This window comes from Liolophura sinensis, chromosome 10 (genome assembly GCF_032854445.1).
Source record: "Liolophura sinensis isolate JHLJ2023 chromosome 10, CUHK_Ljap_v2, whole genome shotgun sequence".
Lineage (NCBI taxonomy): Eukaryota > Metazoa > Mollusca > Polyplacophora > Chitonida > Chitonidae > Liolophura > Liolophura sinensis.
In genome coordinates, this window is record NC_088304.1 from 4192493 (window position 1) to 4216091 (window position 23599).

The following is a 23599-nucleotide window of genomic DNA, read 5'->3' on the forward strand; positions in this document are numbered from 1 at the left end:
CAAAAAAATATTTTATTTAATTTAGAGCTTATTTCGTTTTCCTGAAGCAAATAGCTGTTTTTGGTATGTAGTTCTTAACTTTCTGCAATGATACTTTTTCAAATTTTCGGTCCAATTTACAATTTCTCGTTCTCTTTTCTTCAAATTTTCGTCTCTTTCATTTTTTGCTTGTTTGTGAGTGAGCGAAAAGAAATAAAAAATCACAGAACAACAATTTTTTCTACCTTTTAGGTATTTTTTTTTTCTTTACAGCTGTACAATGACATCTAAAGCAATTTCAGTCTACTCCTGATGTGGATCATTAGTTTATGGCCAATCAGATCTCAGCTTTTCCACAAGTGCGGGGAAAATTCAGCATGGAAGTTATTTGGGAAAACAACTAAGTACCTCGCTATGACATTTAAACTAGATAGAGAAGATAAGTGTAGATTTGCGAAACAAGATACCTGAAAAACGGTAAGGATGTACTCATGATCCAATAGTATGCCTTGCACTTTTCGGATGTGTACACTTTCTGTTGTTTTCGACGTTTGCCTATTGCATTCAACAACAACAACGATATTGATGGGAGACTGACGGAGCTGCAAATGTCAAAGTGTCAAGGCGAAAACAAAAGCGCTCTTTTGTGCTATCCGTATCATCAAGAACTTCTATGTTTGTACCAGGTGATGTGTGGCCAGTTCTCTGGTATATTGACAAATTTGGGCTGCGGAAAGTCTGAAAACTGTCGGATTGAGAGTCACAGTTATAACATTTTTGATTCCGCATCCAGCTACTTTGAAACAAAAACAACAAACCTTTGGCTCTTGTTTCTCCCTACAAGTTGGGACTAATACAACAGTTATAGCAGTTATATTAGTTACATCTATAAGGGACATTTGCATTTCCAGCGTTCTGCCTGGGAAACTCTGAGTTGTGGGCACCAATTTCTGAATCAGAGAAGCGAATGAAAGAGAGTGCGCAAGTGAGGAGTGGGGTATGTGAGGGGGGACACATCCCCCTTTGCGTGGCAGAAATTTAGAAAAAATTACTCATCTAATGGTGCTCTGAGTGTGCATCTGAAGTAACTCATGAAAGACAAAAAGAAAGCTGGGAAAAAATTTGTTGAATTGTATATTATGAAACTACACTGATCAGAAGAAAAGGATAGCTCTTCCCTCCCAGAGGAAAATAAATACAAAAACAAAAGCAGAATATTAGACTACATGTGCTTCTATGTAACTGTCAATTTGATAGGGTTATGCTCAGACTTACCTTCATTAGTTTGACACTTCAACCACCGGTTGTTGCTTGTCTTTATCATAGAAAATGACTTTTAGAACACTAGTGCTATATGGTAGTTTTTGGGGCAAACTGGTGAAGTGAGGTTACATGATAGACTCTGTGTGTACATGAGCAGAAATGTAGGATGCAAAATAATGTACACTGTAGAGAGTAGACTAGCGTGTAAATTCAGTGTTGTAGTTGCATTTTAGCTAGTTTGACGCTGTCTACATGAAAGTTTGCAATGCATTTTATAGGAATTTGTGACAACTCCGTTTTTGTTTCCTGTCTTAATTGACTTTGGGCTTGTTTCTGTTGTTTCAATAGCTTTCCTACTTGAAAAGAACTGAGAGTAGGCTCTCCTTTCATGGTTCATTATTTACATTTGCATTTGCTGCTGTGAACGAACATTAGACACATAAATCATCGTAGTGACAGTCTAGTTGGTTCATTTTGATCCTTGGGAATTAGGCTTATGGAAGGCAGTGTCGCGAACATCTGCATGTGCCACTTTTCAGCATTGTTTATGACATTTGCAATCACTTGCGGCAGTGTGATCGCTTATGAGAGACAGTGGTCATGAGCAGTAGCCAAAGTGAACATTACAATCAGTTGTTAAATCTACTGTCCCTTCCACAAATTATGAGTGAAGCTATCTTGATTTTGGAGTGCCAGGGACATCAAGATTTCTTTTATGACACTGGCGGAACAATTCTAGTGCCTGGAGCACCTGCCCATCGTCACCCACTATATAATATTAATAATAATAATAATAATAATATCTTTATTTATTGAAGGTAGCTCGTAATTAAAGTGTTCTTCCCCAAGGCCTTCACAGAGAAAACATAGGAAGCATGTCCTTCAGAGTCCAATCAAGAAATACATGAATGGATATAAAACAAGATAAAGTATCGTGTAGTTTGAAAAATGAAGGTATATACATTCATGCATACAAAAAGCAACAACAAAACCAATAGCAATGTCCCCACATCTGTCCCTACCAGCAGGGGAGGCAAGGTAATGGGAGACTACCCATTACCAACCCCTTCCAAACCCCCTACACACATGTACAGAGAACAAACCAAGTGAGTGGGAGATGGCCCCTTTGCCATCCCCTGTTTGGTTTGAACAATGCACATGTGTACAAGAGGGACTTAGCCTTTTGAAAAGGCAGAACTCCGCATTTCAGTATGCGTGCCATTACACTCGCCACAACAGAGCAGCCGTTGTCAAATTAGCACCCATTCATGGACTGCGAGAGAATTCGCAACATTTCTGTTACTAAAATGGCAGCCATCTGAATTGCGAAAGTGGCTTATTCCCAAGAACTGCAGTATCCCTCTCACTATTTGTAGGTGGCCTGATGACTGGCATCAGTGATTGAAACTCAAGTGAAGACAAATCTAACCACCAATCTTTGTGTTTTATAGTTTTGACTTGACACTGTGCCATATCTCTCCCAGGCCACACTATTGTAGCCTGGTGAAAACTACTTACCTCTCAAGAAACAGTGCATATGCCCAAGCTATTGCCCAAGCCAATATCAAATTAATATATAATAATTTCCACCAAAAGGAGACTGAAATCTGTCCATTGTGGCAGGAAGACGGAATGTAGAATCGTAACAGTAACAATTTTTGTTGTCAGACTACAATGTTTAGTCGTTTGGACACAACAAAGAAGAACCAGTTCCTGGAGCAAACAAAAAGTGCTCGAGAGGAGAGGGCCTATGAGAAAAAACGAGAGGTGGCAGCCACTAAACTTCAGGTATGGTCTATAATTAGTCCTCCATATCATACTGTCACATGTCAAGGCATACTGTGGAATATTTGCGGCAGATACAGTGTATATGCTGTCTTTTTTTGTTGCATAATTAAAGTATTTTCATGGTGCATCGATGCGAATTTTTTAAGTATTATTTTAGTTTTTTAAAACTTTTTTCATAGGCCTTCATATTACTATAGATACTACATTAAAAAAATTTGCAACAGAATGCATGTAATTCTGAAAAATTTCCCTACACCTGAAGTTAAAATAGCCCACATGTTATAAAATGGCATCTGAAAGAAGTGTCTGGCTTGGAATGTCTCCTGCCATGGTTGTTATGACTTAAATTGCCACAAAACAAACTTTTAAAGGACATTAAAGGTAGGCTATCTGTGAATGAATGAATGAATGACTGGCTGAACGCCTTGTCAGCAATATTGCAGCCATATTGTGGCGATAGGCTTGCTGCATCTTTGTACCAGTCAGGAGATAGTGACTTAAACTGTTGTGATTCATTTCAAATCGTGCAATAATTCATGTTACAAATGTATGACCTTTCAGGCATGGATCCGTGGCAACTTGCACAGAAAACACTTCAAAGCAGATATCAGGTATGATTAAATTCTGTGTATACAGATTGTTTTCTACCGATACTTTAAAAAAATGGTAATTTGCAGGCAATTTTTGTACCCACCATTTCCCAAAATATGCCACAGACTAATGTAAAACAAAAGCAAGTTGAACTTAAGAAAGAAAGAGAATTTCAATAATATGTGTTAAATTTGTTTAATTTGAAGTTACAAATGATGATGTAAGGGTCCGACACAATATTACTTATAAATCTAGCTCAACATTCCTCTACACATTCGCTAACGTTACGGGGTAGGGCTACACAACATTCTATTTGAATTTCTTGGAGTAGTTCCAGAGTTCTGCCAACTTGCACCTCAGGCACTTGAATTATGTCTCCTGCAAAAGTACAGACCAACACAAATATGCACATTACAATTTCGGCTTCCTCACCTTCATTCCTCCGGAGATTGCCGCGTCGAGGATTGTTGCCTCATGTTAAAGGAAACCAATCAGTCATGATGGCCGTGGCAAGTGTAAAGAATGTCACCTCCCGTGTGTACAGATTTCCCACTGAAGCTACCTTAACATAGTTCATTTTGAAGCCTACAACTGCTGCATTATTTCAGTGACACTGATGAGAACTGCTAGCCAAAAAAACTGGTCCACTTGTGTGATCAAAAGTCACTGATTCAATCCTGTAAAATTTTAAACGGTACCAAATATTACGAAAGTCACTAGCCATTGCCTACATACAGGACCTGGTCACCATCACCATTTTTAAGATGAGGCGGTGATCTTCGAGGCCGGCAATGAAGGTGAGGTTGCCGAAATTGTAGCACGCATTTTTTTGTTGGACTGTACTTTTGCAGGAGACACCACTCATAAGAAAATCAAATGGAATGCTGTGTAGCTCTACCCCATAGTGTTAGCGAAGCTGTTCAGGTACGTGGAGCTATTATAAATCTTTTGTTTATAGTGAACTGCATATTTATCCAGATATAGATATTTGTCTGCATTTTATCAACTTACCCAAATTGTGCAACTCTAAAAGTGGAAATTAGAGATTCTCTGTTTGATCCTGATGATTAACATGTGTCTAATATAGCGCAGTGATTTATGGCTGAGAAGTTAAAGGTGCTTGCTTTTCAATCACTGTCACACAAGGTAGAGGTTCAAGCCCGGCACATGGAATTTGTAAATTCTCTCACTTTCACTGTGCATGGAGCCGAGGTGGCAATAAACAGTCAGTAATGTTACTGGCACTTGTCTTTCACCAGTGTGATGTGCATATCTGGAAATTCACCAGTGTCTCGCCAAACGTTACCCTGATCACTCTGATTTTTCTTCGCCCATGAAACTAACTACCATTAAATAAGCGAAAAATTCTTTAGTATGATGTTAAACAGGAATCAACTAAATGAATAGATATATGTAATATGTTCGCAGGAAAGCCTTGGATGAGCTCCTAAATGTACCTTCTGATGCAGAACAAGAGTATAAACCCCAGCTTGCCCCAGGTACGGTTTTATATATTCCATTACCCTAGCTTGTCCCAGGTACGGCTCTATATTGTCCATTACCCCAGCTTTGTCCCAGGTATGGCTCTATATAGTCCATTACCCCAGCTTTGTCCCAGGTACAGTTTTATATATTCCATTACCCTAGCTTGTCTCAGGTACGGCTTTATATAGGCCATTACCCCAGCTTTGTCCCAGGTACGGTTTTATATAGTACATTACCCTAGCTTGTCCCAGGTACGGCTTTATAAAGGCCATTACCCCAGCTTTGTCCCAGGTACGGTTTTATATATTCCATTACCCTAGCTTGTCCCAGGTACGGCTTTATATAGGCCATTACCCCAGCTTTGTCCCAGGTACGGTTTTATATAGTACATTACCCTAGCTTGTCCCAGGTACGGCTCTATATAGTCCATTACGCCAGCTTTGTCCCAGGTACGGTTTTATATAGTACATTACCCTAGCTTGCCCCAGGTACGGCTTTATAAAGGCCATTACCCCAGCTTTGTCCCAGATACGGCTCTATATAGTACATTACCCCAGCTTTGTCCCAGGTACAGTTTTATATATTCCATTACCCTAGCTTGTCCCAGGTACGGTTTTATATAGGCCATTACCCCACCTTGTCCCAGGTACGGCTCTATGTAGTCCATTACCCCAGCTTTGTCCCAGGTACAGTTTTATATATTCCATTACCCTAGCTTGTCCCAGGTACGGCTTTATAAAGGCCATTACCCCACCTTGTCCCAGGTACGGTTCTATATAGTCCATTACCTCAGCTTTGTCCCAGGTATGGCTCTATATAGTCCATTAAATTCTATGAGTTTGTGTTACAGCTCATATTTTATTACATGTGCTAACATATTTTCTTTAATGAAGGGGAGTAGGTCATTGCAGAGCTGTTCAAATCGCTTGTCTTTCCATTGTTAGGACACATGATGTAGATGCTCAGTTCACAAAAAGGAACAGTCGATGGTCATATGACATTGATTTCTGCAGTGTAATTGAAGACCAGTTGTCATCCACTGGGCTATCTGGTTTCCTCCACTGCCATAACATTGACCTCTGATGTTTAAGTCAAAAAGAAAAAAGAAATATTCTTGAGTGTGGTATTAAAAAAACAATAAATAAATAAATTATTCTTTAATAAAGGACTTGAAATAACGAAAAACAGTACTGTTTTTTGGTATTGAATAGAGCTTCACTTGAATCCGTCGTCACTGATTTCAATCCTGTTGTCTTTTTGTGAAGCATTGGGAGTTTATCAACTTATCAAGAGGCTCTTATTTATCTACAACTACAAAGAAGATACACAGGTTTGTAGTAAAAACCTGATTTGAATGTGCCATTTTTAAGTGAGAATATACAAGTTGAAAAGAAGTTTCCGTTCTTTTCTCATTTTTTTTAAATATAACTCCATATCTGATAATTATATATCTGGTGTACAACTTTCCATTTAGAGGTTTCAGTGATGTCATTATTTAAAACGTGGACAGATTAATTGCTTCCTGCAGGTTTGTCACAATATGGCTGTAAATGGCATCAATCCATAGACCTAATTATTCATTCATTCCTATGTGGCAGTCCATCCAGGAATCCAGGGGGAATCCCCAGTATTAAATCCATTCTTCTGTCCATATGTACCTGAACATTGTATCACACATATTTTATGCCCTGTTTATGTTCATTTATATCGCTCTACAATTTTTAATGAATATTTGTACGAATTTTTAAATATTTTAAATTCACATTCTCATATATTAAGCTATCCAATTTTTTTTTTTACTCCAGAGATTTATTTTTCTGTGCCGGTACCTGCTGGCTGGGATGAACTCTGACAACTTAAAGGTGTGTCTTGAAGGCAACTGCTTACAAATTAACACTGGCTTGCATAGTACCTGTGCAAAACTTTTTGTAATGGGTTCTTTATGACGGCTAAATTTAGCTGAATATGTGGTAACACTTCTTATATGAAAAGCTGTCGGTTTCACCATTTATTTATGCAAGTAACACAAAAATTTGAGAAACCTTCTGGCTGCCAAACCTTATTAACGGGTTTATATATGCCCTGGATCAGTGCCTGTTTATATACATACTCAACGATTTGTGTTTGAAAATTGAACCATTCAAAGGTTGGACTTATTAAGTAATTATAAGTAAATAAAAAATAAAAATGGTAAATGATAATACTTGTGTGTAATATATAAATATTTCATCAAAGTGTATGATGTATATGTGTGTAGAGGTTAAATATTCAAGGTCGCCACCAGATGGCTGCAAAATTGTCAGTGTGGCATTAAGCCTTTAATCATTCATTCATTCAACTTCAAGAGAAATATTCCTCATTTCAGGAATGTTATGTTTCCATGGCATTGCTCAAAGCCCATGTGTTGTCATGGATAAAGCAGCTCAAAGATGTCCTCATGCTTTGTTGTGATCAGCTTAGGACCTTAAGAGTAAGTTATTTCCTGGTTATCAACTGATATAATGGTACTCAGTGGTTAAAATTATACCAACCCTGTAATATACCAGTCACCAAGTCACAGTCCAGCTGCACATGCTCATCTCATCTCCTTCATGCTCTTCTCCTTCACACCTCCTGGTACTAAACATGCAATACTACTGTACATGACTGTCCCACCCAGACATGAAGGCTGTCACTGTCCACCTCCACATGCTCTTCTCCTTCACACCTCCTGGTACTAAACATGCAATACTACTGTACATGACTGTCCCACCCAGACATGAAGGCCGTCACTGTCCACCTCCACATGCTCATCTCCTTCACACCTCCTGGTACTAAACATGCAATACTACTGTACATGACTGTCCCACCCAGACATGAAGGCCGCCACTGTCCACCTCCACATGCTCTTCTCCTTCACACCTCCTGGTACTAAACATGCAATACTACTGTACATGACTGTCCCACCCAGACATGAAGGCTGTCACTGTCCACCTCCACATGCTCTTCTCCTTCACACCTCCTGGTACTAAACATGCAATACTACTGTACATGACTGTCCCACCCAGACATGAAGGCCGTCACTGTCCACCTCCACATGCTCTTCTCCTTCACACCTCCTGGTACTAAACATGCAATACTACTGTACATGACTGTCCCACCCAGACATGAAGGCCATCACTGTCTACCTCCACATGCTCATCTCCTTCACACCTCCTGGTAATAAACATGTAGTGTTAATGTATATGTCTGTCTTGTTTACAGGCCGAGTCCCACTCAGACATGAAGGTCATCACTGTCCACCTCCACATGCTCTTCTCCTTCACACCTCCTGGTACTAAACATGCAATACTACTGTACATGACTGTCCCACCCAGACATGAAGGCCGTCACTGTCTACCTCCACATGCTCTTCTCCTTCACACCTCCTGGTACTAAACATGCAATACTACTGTACATGACTGTCCCACCCAGACATGAAGGCCGTCACTGTCCACCTCCACATGCTCATCTCCTTCACACCTCCTGGTACTAAACATGCAATACTACTGTACATGACTGTCCCACCCAGACATGAAGGCTGTCACTGTCCACCTCCACATGCTCATCTCCTTCACACCTCCTGGTACTAAACATGCAATACTACTGTACATGACTGTCCCACCCAGACATGAAGGCCGTCACTGTCCACCTCCACATGCTCTTCTCCATCACACCTCCTGGTACTAAACATGCAATACTGTACCGTACATGACTGTCCCACCCAGACATGAAGGCCATCACTGTCCACCTCCACATGCTCTTCTCCTTCACACCTCCTGGTACTAAACATGCAATACTACTGTACATGACTGTCCCACCCAGACATGAAGGCCGTCACTGTCCACCTCCACATGCTCTTCTCCTTCACACCTCCTGGTACTAAACATGCAATACTACTGTACATGACTGTCCCACCCAGACATGAAGGCCATCACTGTCCACCTTCACATGCTCTTCTCCTTCACACCTCCTGGTACTAAACATGCAATACTACTGTACATGACTGTCCCACCCAGACATGAAGGCCATCACTGTCCACCTTCACATGCTCTTCTCCTTCACACCTCCTGGTACTAAACATGCAATACTACTGTACATGACTGTCCCACCCAGACATGAAGGCTGTCACTGTCCACCTCCACATGCTCTTCTCCTTCACACCTCCTGGTACTAAACATGCAATACTACTGTACATGACTGTCCCACCCAGACATGAAGGCCGTCACTGTCCACCTCCACATGCTCTTCTCCTTCACACCTCCTGGTACTAAACATGCAATACTACTGTACATGACTGTCCCACCCAGACATGAAGGCTGTCACTGTCCACCTTCACATGCTCTTCTCCTTCACACCTCCTGGTAATAAACATGTAGTGTTAATGTACATGACTGTCCTGTTTACAGCACAAGTCCCACCCAGACATGAAGGCCATCACTGTCTACCTCCACATGCTCATCTCCTTCACACCTCCTGGTAATAAACATGTAGTGTTAATGTATATGTCTGTCTTGTTTACAGGCCGAGTCCCACTCAGACATGAAGGTCATCACAGTCCACCTCCACATGCTCTTCTCCTTCACACCTCCTGGTACTAAACATGCAATACTACTGTACATGACTGTCCCACCCAGACATGAAGGCCATCACTGTCCACCTTCACATGCTCTTCTCCTTCACACCTCCTGGTAATAAACATGTAGTGTTAATGTATATGTCTGTCCTGTTTACAGCCCGAGTCCCACTCAGACATGAAGGCCATCACTGTCTACCTCCACATGCTTATCTCCCTCACAACACCTGGTAATAAACATGTAGTGTTAATGTATATGTCTGTCCTGTTTACAGGCCGAGTCCCACTCAGACATGAAGGTCATCACAGTCCATCTCCACATGCTCTTCTCCCTCACAACACCTGGTAATAAACATGTAGTGTTAATGTATATGACTGTCCTGTTTACAGCCCGAGTCCCACTCAGACATGAAGGTCATCACAGTCCATCTCCACATGCTCATCTCATTTACAAGTCCCAATACCTGGAAAGTTCTGAAGGGAAAGGCAGGTAAGCATAAATTAAAGAAAAATTTCCTATGTGTTTCATTTTCCATTCTCTTGTTTATATCAGCTAGACAATGCTATCAGATTTTTTATTTATTTATTAGATTGGTGTTTTACACAGTATTCAAGAATATTTCACTTATACAACGGTGGCCCGCATTACAGTGGAAAGAAAGCGGGCAAAGCCCATGTCAAACCCACAACCATCCACAGGCAGACCTTCCCATGTGTGTTGTCGGTGACTGTCCTGTGGAATATGTAGAGGTGATAATTTTAATAACAGATGAGTACTGTTTTACATTATTGATGAAATAAAAATTCAGTCATATATATAACAAGTTTATTTTGACCTGTATGTAGTGTCCTTTGAGTACTCCTAGGGTGTTTTGGTTCCCATGCATTTTACACGCACACTAAAATGTTTTGCCAGGGGAGCCCCTGAAACCGGGAATGAACCAGCTGTGCAATAATGTGATGGGACACCTAAATAGCAAAGGACTTTATACTCTGTTACAGGTAAGCTATGAGTAGCAGTAGAATTGTAGCATCTTTTCATAAACGTGAAGCAAAAATCTGAATGTGAGAAAGTAGAAATTTCCTAAAAAGTATTTACATATCACTGCTATAAATCAGTCTGTTAATGTCATCATTTTTGTTGTGTAAATGGAGATTATTTTTTCCTTTGTAAAGGTTGTGCATTTTAACCTCCAGAGTTATCTCTATTGTTTCAGGATGTTCTCACCAGGGGTCTCTCAAGGTCCAGGCCTGTTTTCAAACATGCTACCTTATCAGCAATCATGACGTTAGCTATGAGGTAATTTTGTAGCCTAGTAATATTTTGTTACCTAAGCATAGACACAGTGACCTGTGAATAATTTAGTGGTTTTTTTACACTGTGTGACAGAAAACGAGAATTGCCAAGGAAAGATATGTACCAACACACAAAAAATTTGTGAAACACTGCGATGTTACGTGTGACATATAGCTGACGCTCACCCAACCTTTTAGTCCATTTAGTCCTGTAACAGGTATATTAGCGTGCTTTTATATTTCTACTTTCTGTAGTTGCTGTTTTCTCTTTCTTTTTTTTTTTTTTCATAGAAACTCTGGTCTGTGTTTGCATATCACATATTCCAATATCAACTCATTCTACTACATTCATATTGTCTCAATGTTTCAGGCTCCTTTTAGCAACTGATTATAACCTGTTTGCTTCTGTTAACCGCCTATTTCTATGTTTCAGGCCCCTGTTAGCCGCTGGATTTTCAGACAATCTCCTCTCTGCGTATCTCTTACACATCCTGTCTGTGCCTGCCATCATACACCATGTGGCTGAAGTTGCTCCTGAGGTAAATTGTCCAAGGGAAAATCAGCAGCCTGCGGATGGTCATGTGTTCCCCCTGGGTGTGCCTGATTTCCTCTCACCATAATGCTGGCTGCCATCATATAAGTGAAATATTCTTGAGTAAGGCGTAAATCACCAATGAAATAAATAAATAAATGGAATACTCCAGACTCCTCTGCCCATAAACCTGGCTGCCATCATAGTATACCCTGTTCATACAGACACGGAGTTGAGCTGGTTTAAACACGCAATTCGCTTTGGTGGTGAGTGGTGCTGCTCATGTGATACATTTAATCTGATTCATTTGCCCTAGCTGTTGAAGTGGCTTTGACTGTATTAAAACTGGCTTGGCCAGATGGTCATGTAGACACACACGTTTTTATGCCTGGGTACAATTTAAACCAGTTTTATAAGTTTGATCCAGATTTAATTGTGGCCATGTGAACAGGTTAATGTTGTCTAATATCGTGGCATATCATGTGAGGGATTGATGTTAAAAACCAAAGGGATAAATAAATTCCCCCCTAGCATCAGCATCATATCAGAGAACTAATCCTGTAATCTTAGAAGATTGCGGTAAAAACCTCTAACCAACAAAAAACAAACCGTCTAATTGAAATATTAAAGTATTTTCAGTCTTGTTACTCCATGCAAATGTCTGCTTTCAGTGCATGGATCAGCTGGTGACAAATCGAGTCTTTATGAAGTGTCTTAATCTGTTAGCTAATGAGCAGAGCACGAGGATCATTTTTAACTCGCTAGAGGGAAACTACGCTCTGTGCATGCTGGGTAAGTATAGCAATGTCAAATATTTACTCTACATGCTGAAAATTCACCTGAAAAAGACATTTTTTAGGTAAGTAAGGGTTCCAAAGTAAGCTAAAATTTAAAATTTTTCAACAGAATATTATTTTGTTTTCTCTTAAAGACCTTAACACATATTTGTGAGATGAAATAAACTGTCAAAATCAGACAAAATGAGAAAATTGACTATGTTCAAAATGTACAGTCAAATATTGTTATTTGTTTATGAAAATCGTATATTCTTAAAGCACTGTTCACACAGTTTATCTGTCATGTCAAATCATCAAAATCAGACAGACACTATTTTAGAGGCAGAATTTGATTTGCCGAAATCTGTAACACGTATGAAATAATATTTGTCATGACTTCATATGACTTATCCAGTTAGATACATCAATATGACAGATTGATTCGTGTGCACGTGTCTTAAGACACTACTGCGCACAGAGGTGAAGTTCATTCCTGAGGGGTTTTGATGGAAGGACTATTTTCCAGCACAACTTTTATAACAGAATATGTTGATATATTCTGCTTATTATTGTTAGATTACAGGAAACAAAAGTCAAGAACTGTTTTGTTTTTTCTTTTTTTTTTTAAAAAGAATTGATTTCATTTCTGTTTTAATTAGCCAACCTGATTCAGCTAGGGGAGACAGAAATGGAGGTAAGTGTCAGGAATCAATTTCAAGTTATGAACCTCATTTTTTTACTGGCTGTCACTGGATTGCTCTCATCTATCTCAAAAATTATGAGACAAGTTTATAATTAAGAGGTTTGACTAGTTCATTGAGCTACAGGTGAAAGTAATGTTGAGATGCCTAGAATCAGCCCCTGATGTAGAAAATACATGTTTTCTTAACTGAAAGCCACAAAATCAAGATATAAGTGATTAATTAATCAGAATTGACTTGTGCTTGTGTTGCTTGTGGAAAATAAATAGAGGGACAGTTTTCTGTGTTTATTGTGCTGTACCTGAAATATTAATATTGAGAACTAAATTTCTCTGATTTGTTTTGTTTGATTGTTATTTTATGTGCCTGTATATTTTTTCCAGGGCCTTGTGGACAATGCAGCATATTTTATGGTAAGAAAGTCGAAGTCATAAAACAATGATCTGTTAGAAAAGCTTTCAGATGAGGATATCTGAGAAAACCATTTGTATGACAATTTGAGAAAAACATTAAAATGAGGATTTGTAAGAAATTTTCGTAAATTAGAAATTGTAACAAAACCAATTACATGACCGATGAAAAGAACAATCAAGAGTTTATAATATTAAATGTCTTCTTGATAAGTAGTCGTATTAATGCCACCAATAGAATAAATTTCATGTAGTGGCTAGCTGGCTCGTTCAGCTAACTGTAGCGCTTGTCATAACAGGTTGAACCAATGATTGATTTGTTTATTTATTTATTTGATTGGTGTTTTACGCCATATTCAAGAAAATTATGACAGCAGCCAGTATTATGGTGAGAGGAAACTGGGCATAACCCGGGGGGAACCCATGGCCATCCGCAGGTTGCTGGCGGACCTTGCCACTGACGACAGGTGATCAAGTCAGCACAAGCTGGACTTGAACTCACACGGACTGCATTGGTGAGAGGCTCCTGGGTCATTACGCTGCGCTAGTGCGCTAACCAACTGAGCCACGAAGGCCCCCTGAGCATTGAGATTGCAGGCTTCATATATGATTTCAACTTATTTTTTTCAGACAACAGTTGTGCGTTTATTAGACTGTTGCCAGACATATGTCCAGAATAAGAAGTCTAACCTCACCCACTGGCATCCTGTACTAGGTTGGTTCTCTCAGAGAACTGACCAGTGGTGAGTAAAACAACTGGGCCAGGCTGCTCAAAACCGTTTTAAGACCTAATACCAGATTTGAGTTTCAGCCAAGTTTTCAGTTTTGTACTTAGCCCAAACGTAATTGTGTAACAGTACATTAAATATGAACAAAATCTGCTGCTGTTATTCTGTTGACTTCGGACAACTGCATCGGCTGCTGAATTTGGCTAAAATCTCAAATATAAAAAATGACTTCAAACTAGTTTTAGCTAATTCACTTTCAAACAACTGAGCCCAGTTGTCCATTTATTGGATGGTTGCCAGACATACAATATACAGGCCTCCTATGTGTATAAAGATCTCCTATGGTGGGCAAAAGTGTGCTTCTACCACAAATGGTTGATCCAAATTTCACCAGAGCACAGCTTTAAAAGGAATGGTTTCAATTAGTTTAGATAAATCATCAACTTAGATTTGCCTTGTTGTCAGTTTGTGGAATTTAACCATGGAATTCATTTGATAATATTTAGACTCAGCCAGATTTAATGTTCATCTGTTAAAGGTATCAAAATATTAATCGATCAGGATAAAAAAAGTGTTAAATTTATTTAAGCATTTCTTAAAGTTCCTGGTTCCCTTTCAGCCTTCATGAAGCTATGCCTTACGTGTCTCGCCAACTACAACTACTCTGGGGCAAAAAGATGGTGAGAATTTTATTTTCTGAGATGTTTGCTCATGTAAAGGCTGCCAAGGAAACAGCTCAGAGAATTCAAACCACATCTCCATCCAAAGGTAAGGCTGTCTTGAATAAAAATGCTACCCAGGCATTTTTGGGCAAAAAAAGAGATCTCCTTGTTAATTTGTCTGTGAAACTTTCGCTCTATTTTTTTGTGAATTTAGATCTGTGCTCCAATACAGGAAATTTAAAAAGAAAAAAGCCTTTATTTTGAAAACAAACTGAAAGGGTCTTACGCTGTAATTCCTGAATTCTGCTTCTTTTGCCAGGAATTCTCAAAAAGGCAATAGAGAAAGCATCAACGAAGAACAACACGACGAGGGTAAAATTGGCCAGCTCTGTAGTCACGGCAACCTGTTTACCATGTTCCATGTACCAGACAGCATTAAAGACTCTCACAGGACTCCGTTTGGATATCCTTGGGGGTATGGGAATTTTAGTTTCCATCTCTATAGCATTAGGCAAATGATGATTTAGATGTTCCCATAATCCGATAGATTATATGTACATGTGTATATTTGTTCTGTTACAGGACTGAGTTATCAAGAGGACCTGTTACCTAACCTGTGGTATTTTCTAGAGGACCTGGTCCCCTCCTGTGGTCTGTGCTCAGTGTGTGTATATTTGTTCTGTTACAGGACTGAGTTATCAAGAGGACCTGTTACCTAACCTGTGGTATTTTCTAGAGGACCTGGTCTCCTCCTGTGGTCTGTGCTCAGTGTGTGTATGTTGTGTTACAGGACTGAGTTATCAGGAGGAACTGTTATTTAACCTGTGATACTTCCTACAGGACATGGTCCCCTCCTGTGGTCTGTGCTCAGTGTGTGTATGTTTGTCCTGTTACAGGACTGAGTTATCAGGAGGACCTGTTACCTAACCTGTGGTACGTCGTACAGGACCTGGTCCCCTCTTGTGGTCTGTGCCCAGTGTGTGTATGTTTGTCCTGTTACAGGACTGAGTTATCAGGAGGACCTGTTACCTAACCTGTGGTACGTCGTACAGGACCTGGTCCCCTCTTGTGGTCTGTGCCCAGTGTGTGTATGTTTGTTTGTTCTGTTACAGGACTGAGTTATCAGGAGGACCTGTTACCTAACCTGTGGTACTTCCTGCAGGACCAGGTACCCTCCTGTGGTCTGTGCCCAGTGTGTGTATGTTTGTTTGTTCCGTTACAGGACTGAGTTATCAGGAGGACCTGTTACCTAACCTGTGGTACGTCGTACAGGACCTGGTCCCCTCTTGTGGTCTGTGCTCAGTGTGTGTATGTTTGTCCTGTTACAGGACTGAGTTATCAGGAGGACCTGTTACCTAACCTGTGGTACGTCGTACAGGACCTGGTCCCCTCTTGTGGTCTGTGCCCAGTGGGTGTATGTTTGTTTGTTCTGTTACAGGACTGAGTTATCAGGAGGAAGTGTTACCTAACCTGTGGTACTTCCTGCAGGACCAGGTACCCTCCTGTGGTCTGTGCTCAGTGTGTGTGTTCGTTCTGTTACAGGACTGAGTTATCAGGAGGACCTGTTACCTAACCTGTGGTATTTCCTACAGGACCTGGGCTCCTCCTGTGGTCTGTGCTCAGTGTGTGTGTGTTTGTTCTGTTACAGGACTGAGTTATCAGGAGGAACTGTTACCTAACCTGTGGTATTTCCTACAGGACCTGGGCCCCTCGTGTGGTCTCAAATCGTTCCTGGAGATGCTATACCAAGCCCCTAACTCCACCATCCATCCTGCCTTTAGCCTGTTAGGGCTCTTCTGTGATCTGGCCTCCCACCTCATCACGTAAGATTTTCCCCTCATCTATTTTGTGATAAGTGATCTTTCCTTTTCCTTCGGCATGCAGTATTGAAGTTAGAAACATGTATTTCTATATTATTTTTTAAGATTTGTTTAAAATCTTAAGAGGTCAAGAAAACTTTCAGCCAGCACTGTTTGGCAGGATTTAGACCTTTATTAGAATTTTTCCCTGAAAAAGAATTTAGGAGAATCTGCAAATGTGGTTATATTATGTCATTTTGTGCATTTTGATGGATGCTTTGTTTTGTGGACCTTTTTGGTAGGTATTTTTATAAATATTTTGTTTTATAACTAAGACATTTTACAACATTGGAAGTTGTAAGCTTGTTTTATGGGGGTGGATGGCGGGGGGGAGGTTGTGGAAATTTAGAGGGATGTTTTGAATTAGTAATATTTATCATTATGTACAGGATTTTAGATGAGGTGGGAATTCTGCGAACTTATGTTCATTTCATGTTGGAATTTAAATTAATCTTTTGTTTTATAAACCTTTGTCATTATGTACAGGATTTTAGATGAGGTGGAAATCTTTGAGCAGCAGAAACCTTTCTCTGTGGAAGATTACACTAAGATGGCCGCCTTCCTTAACCAGTTTGTCTTCAGGGTCATCTGGTCCAACCTCATGGGTATGTGTTGGCAGTTCAATGGGGCATCACCGGGGCCCAATCTAGCCCCCGAAATGCAGGGGGTGGGGGCACCTCATTGTTGTATATTTTCATTCTTATTCATTTTTACCCTTCCGATAGCGCAGTTGGTGGAGTGTCCACTTCGGGAGCAGTAGATCCAGGGTCAATCCTGGGTCGAGTCACACCTGAAACCTTAAAACAGGAAGTTGTAACTTCCTCGCTTGGCGTTTAGCATGAAGAGGATAGTGTAACGACTGGTTACTCTTCATCAGTATAATGGCACGGGCAGGGCAGCTTACATGCTTTTGGTAAGGTGTCCCATTGAAGTAGCACTTTATGAAAGGGCGGTGGAAATCTGTCCTGCAACAAGGAGGCACATTACATGCGCTCCCTGGATTCCTTCATCGTCATATGACTGAAAAATTGTTAAGTACGACATTAAACCCCAAGCACTCACTCATGCACTCACACATTTTTAGAGGTTTTGGCCCATACTGGTGAGCTCCACTCCATGTGTACACCACAACACCAACCCTTATTTAGTCCTTAGTCCCAGTTTGCTCTGACATTAGGTTTGGCAAAATTTTGATTGGTCATTATACATAGCATGACCCCAAACCACCGTCAGAGCATGCTCCATTTAAAAATGTTGTGCAACCTCCTTGCAATTTTTACAAGGCATTTGAACCAAAATTAGCCCTTATAAACTGATATAAGCTTCAGTCAGTAATGTTCCTTATCTTGTTCGACTGTGCTCAACCACGAGCAGGGAGCCTTGCTTCACCGTCTTCCACTGGCTATAAACAGTTAGGGACAAAGTGGTGATGTGTCTTGAGTGACCACATGGGGAGTCCCACAGCAACTGTAAAATATAAACACCAGGGTCAGATCGCGAGACGGGAATCATGACAATAACAAATGTGATAAGCAGACAGTGCAGTAAGCACTCATTACCGGTATATAGTGCAGCCGGCAACACAAATATTCCAAGTTCCCATAGACTGCATTTTCCAAATTAGTTTGTGTTTATTTATCTTCACTTGTACGGATAATATATTCAGGTTGGAATTACCGAAATACCCTAAATTCTCAACCAGTAAAGTATATCTTTAGATACAATTTGAAAACATAATTCCAAGGACTAGAATTTATTTTTCAGACAGGAGTACATGTGAACTACACAGACATTATAAAGTAACATCTTTAAATGTAGATCAGATAATGTTTCTCCCATGTACCCAAACATGCACATAGATCGGCTGACGTTCCTCCCATGTACCCAAACATGCACCTAGGTTGGCTGACGTTCCTCCCATGTACCCAAATATGCACCTAGATCGGCTGACGTTCCTCACATGTACCCAAACATGCACCTAGATCAGCTGACGTTCCTCCCATGTACCCAAACATGCACGTAGATCGGCTGACGTTCCTCACATGTACCCAAACATGCACGTAGATCGGCTGACGTTCCTCCCATGTACCCAAACATGCACGTAGATCGGCTGACGTTCCTCCCATGTACCCAAACATGCACCTAGATCGGCTGACGTTCCTCGCATGTACCCAAACGTGCACCTAGATCGGCTGACGTTCCTCGCATGTACCCAAACGTGCACCTAGATCGGCTGACGTTCCTCGCATGTACCCAAACGTGCGCCTAGATCGGCTGACGTTCCTCCCATGTACCCAAACATGCGCCTAGATCGGCTGACGTTCCTCCCATGTACCCAAACATGCGCCTAGATCGGCTGACGTTCCTCCCATGTACCCAAACATGCACGTAGATCGGCTGACGTTCCTCACGTGTACCCAAACATGCACCTAGATCGGCTGACGTTCCTCCCATGTACCCAAATATGCACGTAGATCGGCTGACGTTCCTCCCATGTACCCAAATATGCACCTAGATCGGCTGATGTTTCTCTGATGTACCCAAACATGCACCTAGATCGGCTGACGTTCCTCCCATGTACCCAAATATGCACGTAGATCGGCTGACGTTCCTCACATGTACCCAAACATGCACCTAGATCGGCTGACGTTCCTCTTATGTACCCAAACATGCACCTAGATCGGCTGACGTTCCTCCCATGTACCCAAACATGCGCCTAGATCGGCTGACGTTCCTCCCATGTACCCAAGCATGCACCTAGATCGGCTGACGTTCCTCCCATGTACCCAAATATGCACGTAGATCGGCTGACGTTCCTCCCATGTACCCAAACATGCACGTAGATCGGCTGACGTTCCTCCCATGTACCCAAACATGCACCTAGATCGGCTGACGTTCCTCCCATGTACCCAAACATGCACCTAGATCGGCTGACGTTCCTCCCATGTACCCAAATATGCACCTAGATTGGCTGACGTTCCTCACATGTACCCAAACATGCACCTAGATCGGCTGACGTTCCTCCCATGTACCCAAATATGCACGTAGATTGGCTGACGTTCCTCCCATGTACCCAAACATGCACCTAGATCGGCTGACGTTCCTCCCATGTACCCAAACATGCACGTAGATCGGCTGACGTTCCTCCCATGTACCCAAACATGCACGTAGATTGGCTGACGTTCCTCCCATGTACCCAAACATGCGCCTAGATCGGCTGACGTTTCTCCGATGTACCCAAACATGCACCTAGATCGGCTGACGTTCCTCCCATGTACCCAAACATGCACCTAGATCGGCTGACGTTCCTCCCATGTACCCAAACATGAGCCTAGATCGGCTGACGTTTCTCCGATGTACCCAAACATGCACCTAGATCGGCTGACGTTCCTCCCATGTACCCAAATATGCATCTGTTGCAGATTTCGGGTAATATTGTATGCAAAAATACTTCTTAAACAGTCAATCCGCCAGAATACATCTCAATCTTGAACAGTCAGTCCACCAGTCCAAACAAATCATTGTAGCATCAGTTTGTTATTAATTGTATACTTAAATTCCACTGAAAAAAAGTGCTTTAGTGGTTGAAAAGGCTGATGATTTACAATATGTTCTCACTTCACGGCTCTGAATGCTTTTTATTTTGATGCCTTACTTTGACTCCTGATGATAACAATTACTGTATTTTTAAGTGTTATTTTGTAAATTTATTCGTCAAAGTTTTTGATGTGTGCAATTTGACATTGATCAGATGTGAAGACAGCCGCTCAGAATGACGTATTCACAGCCGTCCACACCCTGCTTATGGTTCTCTATGAGAGAGATTGTCGACGAGCTTTCACCCCTGGCGATTTCTGGATGATCAAGTGAGTCTGTGTCAAGGGGCAAATGTTTGTACCAGGGGTTATGGTATGCTGACATCTCCAACAAAGGGCTTTCAAAGCATAGAAGTTTAAAACTATAGAGATAAGGTGAAGACTAATGTTTGGAACATTTGTGTACCTTTTGCATTTAACAAAGTACAGCCATCTTAAATATTTTATGCTGCTCTTAGATTTGCACTAACGTTTTTCTAACACATTTACTAGCACGGGTATTTAATAATTTTAGTCTTATCATATGGGATAAACTTTAAATCTGTTTGGTATTGAAGTGGTCCTTATTTGAGAGAAACTAGAGTGAATTTTTTAGAAATAGGAAGGAAATCTTCCAGGACAGAGTGGATATGATATAAAACACTATTGCTTGGAGTATCCTCGAAAACAAAATCATTTGTAGCTTCTGGCAATATGCCTGATGTGATATTGAATGAAGGAGACTTGATATTAACATCATAAGTCAACGTAAAAAGTTCTCAGAGGATCTCCAAAGACTGTGCTAATTTCCAGTCATACCCTCTGATATCTGTTACTTTCTTCCTCAGTTTACGAGCATCACAAAGTCAGCAACTGTTTGTCTTTGTAGGGAGGTGAAGATGAGCGTGTTTGTTTCGGAATTGGAAAAGGGGAGAAAGTCTGTCCAGTTTTTGATGCAGAGGGTACCTCACGTGATTCCATTCAAAGAAGTAAGTATAGGGGTTAAGTGGCTGAGATGAGTTAAGTGGATGAACAGAAGTCGGGAGATTGTCCACGTTCTCCCTTTCTTAGCTGCTGGGCGGCAGTAATTGGGTGACACTGCTCATAAAGCCATTCAAGTGGTGGTACATGAAGTTTGCAGGAGATGACTTGCCTTACACTTATCTAGCAATACATATGGGAAAGCACACCAGTTACTGGGCCCAGCACTTCATAGTTTCCCAAAATAAATCAAATATTCTTGAGTACAGCTCCAATCACTAATCAATGAAATCCAATCAAATCCCAGGCTGAATTTTCATCTTACAAGGCAGCTATGAGGCTTATTGATTGAGGAACCTGAAGAAAGAATTTTAAAAAAACCCACTTTTCTATGGTCCAGATTAGGTTGCACCAAAACAACACTTTAAACACCCAAGTGTTAAGACAGCAACTGAATTTGATTAACAGAGGCAATTATGTTGAAACAGAATCCATGAATAACCACACAATTTGCTTTGATTTCAAGCGGTTTTATGACAATGTTTTATTGGTACACGTATTTAGTGTTTCAGTGCATCACGTATTTAATGGTTTCTTGTGTAGAAATTCATGTAACATGCCATGAATTACTCTCTTCGATTGTGGAGGTACTGTTTGCTAATGCAAATCATACAAGGTTACACTGATATTGCATGTTTGTTTCAGCGGGTGATAATGTTCAGGAAGAATGTAGCCAAAGAGAAGGACTTGTTGGGTCTGACAGAGAGTGCGCACGTGTCCCCTCAGTCTATCCCTGTCACTGTCCACAGGAGCAGGATCATTGAGGTTCGTGAGGCTCAACAGATAAACACTGTAGTATCCCGCCCCCCCACCCCACCAATCTACCGCCATCACTCTCCACAGGAGCAGGATACGTAACTTGCTTCTCTCATTACTGTACCTATATTTGTAATATTTTGATTTCTTTTGTTTGTTTGTTCGAAAAATCTGATATATATTTTTTCTCTTGTAGATATGAAATTTAATTGATTTCCATATTTCTGTGTGATTAAGGGAGAAGTTGGATTGGTATGTGTTACAAAAACCTCCAGATAACTCTTTAACGTCAAGGACTCTGTGAAAGACTACAACAACTGGTTGATGTCAGCTGCTTATTTAGAGTGGAATATTAATTTGGTAAAATGAAATTTAATTCACATTTAGTCATCAACACAGAGTTATCTGATTTAATTTTCTTTTTCAATTTCAGGATGGTTACAGACAATTAGCCTTACTGAACCCAAACACTCTGAAGGGTATCATTAGAGTCAAGTTCATTAATGAGCAGGTGAGATAATGTTAAATAGAAGAAATTTTGAATGGATTCTTTATTAGCTTTTGAAGTTGAAAATTGTTTGTGGTAATAATTAATATGGATTTTTTAAGTACTGGAAAGTAGCTACGTCAGTACAGTTTGAATTGTGTTGTCTTTGGACTCGTCACATCATGTTCATGTGTTTTAACTGTTACTGTTGTAATGTTGTTTGCTAAGTTTGAATGATATCATGACATAAAGTTTATGTTGTCCTTTCTTTTAGTATCCTGAATGGCGTCTTGGCTTATTTCTGTTTGATTAACCCTAGTATTTGATGTTAGTATACTAAAGATATACTCTCATGTTTACTGGTCCTCACATGCACTGCTATTGACATACTCCCTTGTGATTGGCCAGGGTCTTGATGAGGCCGGTATTGATCAGGATGGTGTGTTCAAAGAGTTCCTGGAGGAGACCATCGCTCGGGTGTTTGATCCCTCCCTTAATCTGTTCAAAGTAAGTACCTGTCTAACATTCGTAGGCAAAGAAATACAGGTAGCTATGTCTGCAACGTAAAGGTAGTTCACTAAGGTATAAAATGTGTGTTTGTTTTACACTTTTGATGTGTATATTGATGTTGATAACCACGACAACTGATGTCATGACCAGTGATAACCACGACCACTGATGTTCATGACCATTGATGTCCATGACCACTGATGTCATGACCATTAATGTCCATGAACACTGATGTCATGACTGTATATGTCATGATCATTGATGTCATGACCACTGATGTCATGACCATTAATGTCCATGACCACTGATGTCATGATCATGAATCTCAGCATTGTGTTTGTGTGATACAGCAGTTATACATTTGACTGTGGCCTTGATTTAGACATTGGCATACAGTAATGGAACAGAAATAGTGAAGAAAGTAACATTAAACCCAAATTATAGAATTTGGTACCAATATATAAAATGAATACTCTCATAAACAAATATTCCCAAACTCAAAATCCTTTGTAAGCAAAAGTAATGTGGTTCACCTTGCAATTTATCTCCCTTTTTCCATAACTAAA

The 23599-nt window shown here is 40.5% G+C and overlaps 1 protein-coding gene across 2 annotated transcripts in view; it reads left to right on the forward strand.

The window, feature by feature from the left end:
* The first annotated feature begins 347 nt into the window (after nt 1-347).
* LOC135476238 (ubiquitin-protein ligase E3B-like) overlaps nt 348-23599 on the forward strand; it is a 30992-nt gene continuing 7740 nt past the window's right edge. The window contains exons 1-24 of one of the 2 annotated variants that reach the window (XM_064756185.1): nt 348-456; nt 2911-3030; nt 3592-3641; nt 5050-5120; nt 6372-6436; nt 6912-6968; nt 7472-7576; nt 10091-10190; nt 10617-10702; nt 10918-11000; nt 11430-11535; nt 12200-12320; nt 12964-12998; nt 13389-13418; nt 14046-14158; nt 14763-14911; nt 15125-15280; nt 16454-16628; nt 17151-17269; nt 20416-20530; nt 21129-21228; nt 21926-22045; nt 22470-22547; nt 22932-23030. In XM_064756185.1, coding sequence (XP_064612255.1) covers nt 2917-3030; nt 3592-3641; nt 5050-5120; nt 6372-6436; nt 6912-6968; nt 7472-7576; nt 10091-10190; nt 10617-10702; nt 10918-11000; nt 11430-11535; nt 12200-12320; nt 12964-12998; nt 13389-13418; nt 14046-14158; nt 14763-14911; nt 15125-15280; nt 16454-16628; nt 17151-17269; nt 20416-20530; nt 21129-21228; nt 21926-22045; nt 22470-22547; nt 22932-23030 — 2247 coding nt within the window. In that variant the 5' untranslated portion in view covers nt 348-456; nt 2911-2916. Of the gene's footprint in view, nt 457-590; nt 666-2910; nt 3031-3591; nt 3642-5049; nt 5121-6371; nt 6437-6911; nt 6969-7471; nt 7577-10090; nt 10191-10616; nt 10703-10917; nt 11001-11429; nt 11536-12199; nt 12321-12963; nt 12999-13388; nt 13419-14045; nt 14159-14762; nt 14912-15124; nt 15281-16453; nt 16629-17150; nt 17270-20415; nt 20531-21128; nt 21229-21925; nt 22046-22469; nt 22548-22931; nt 23031-23599 lie in introns of those variants that run through there. The other variant, XM_064756186.1, reaches the window with a different exon arrangement.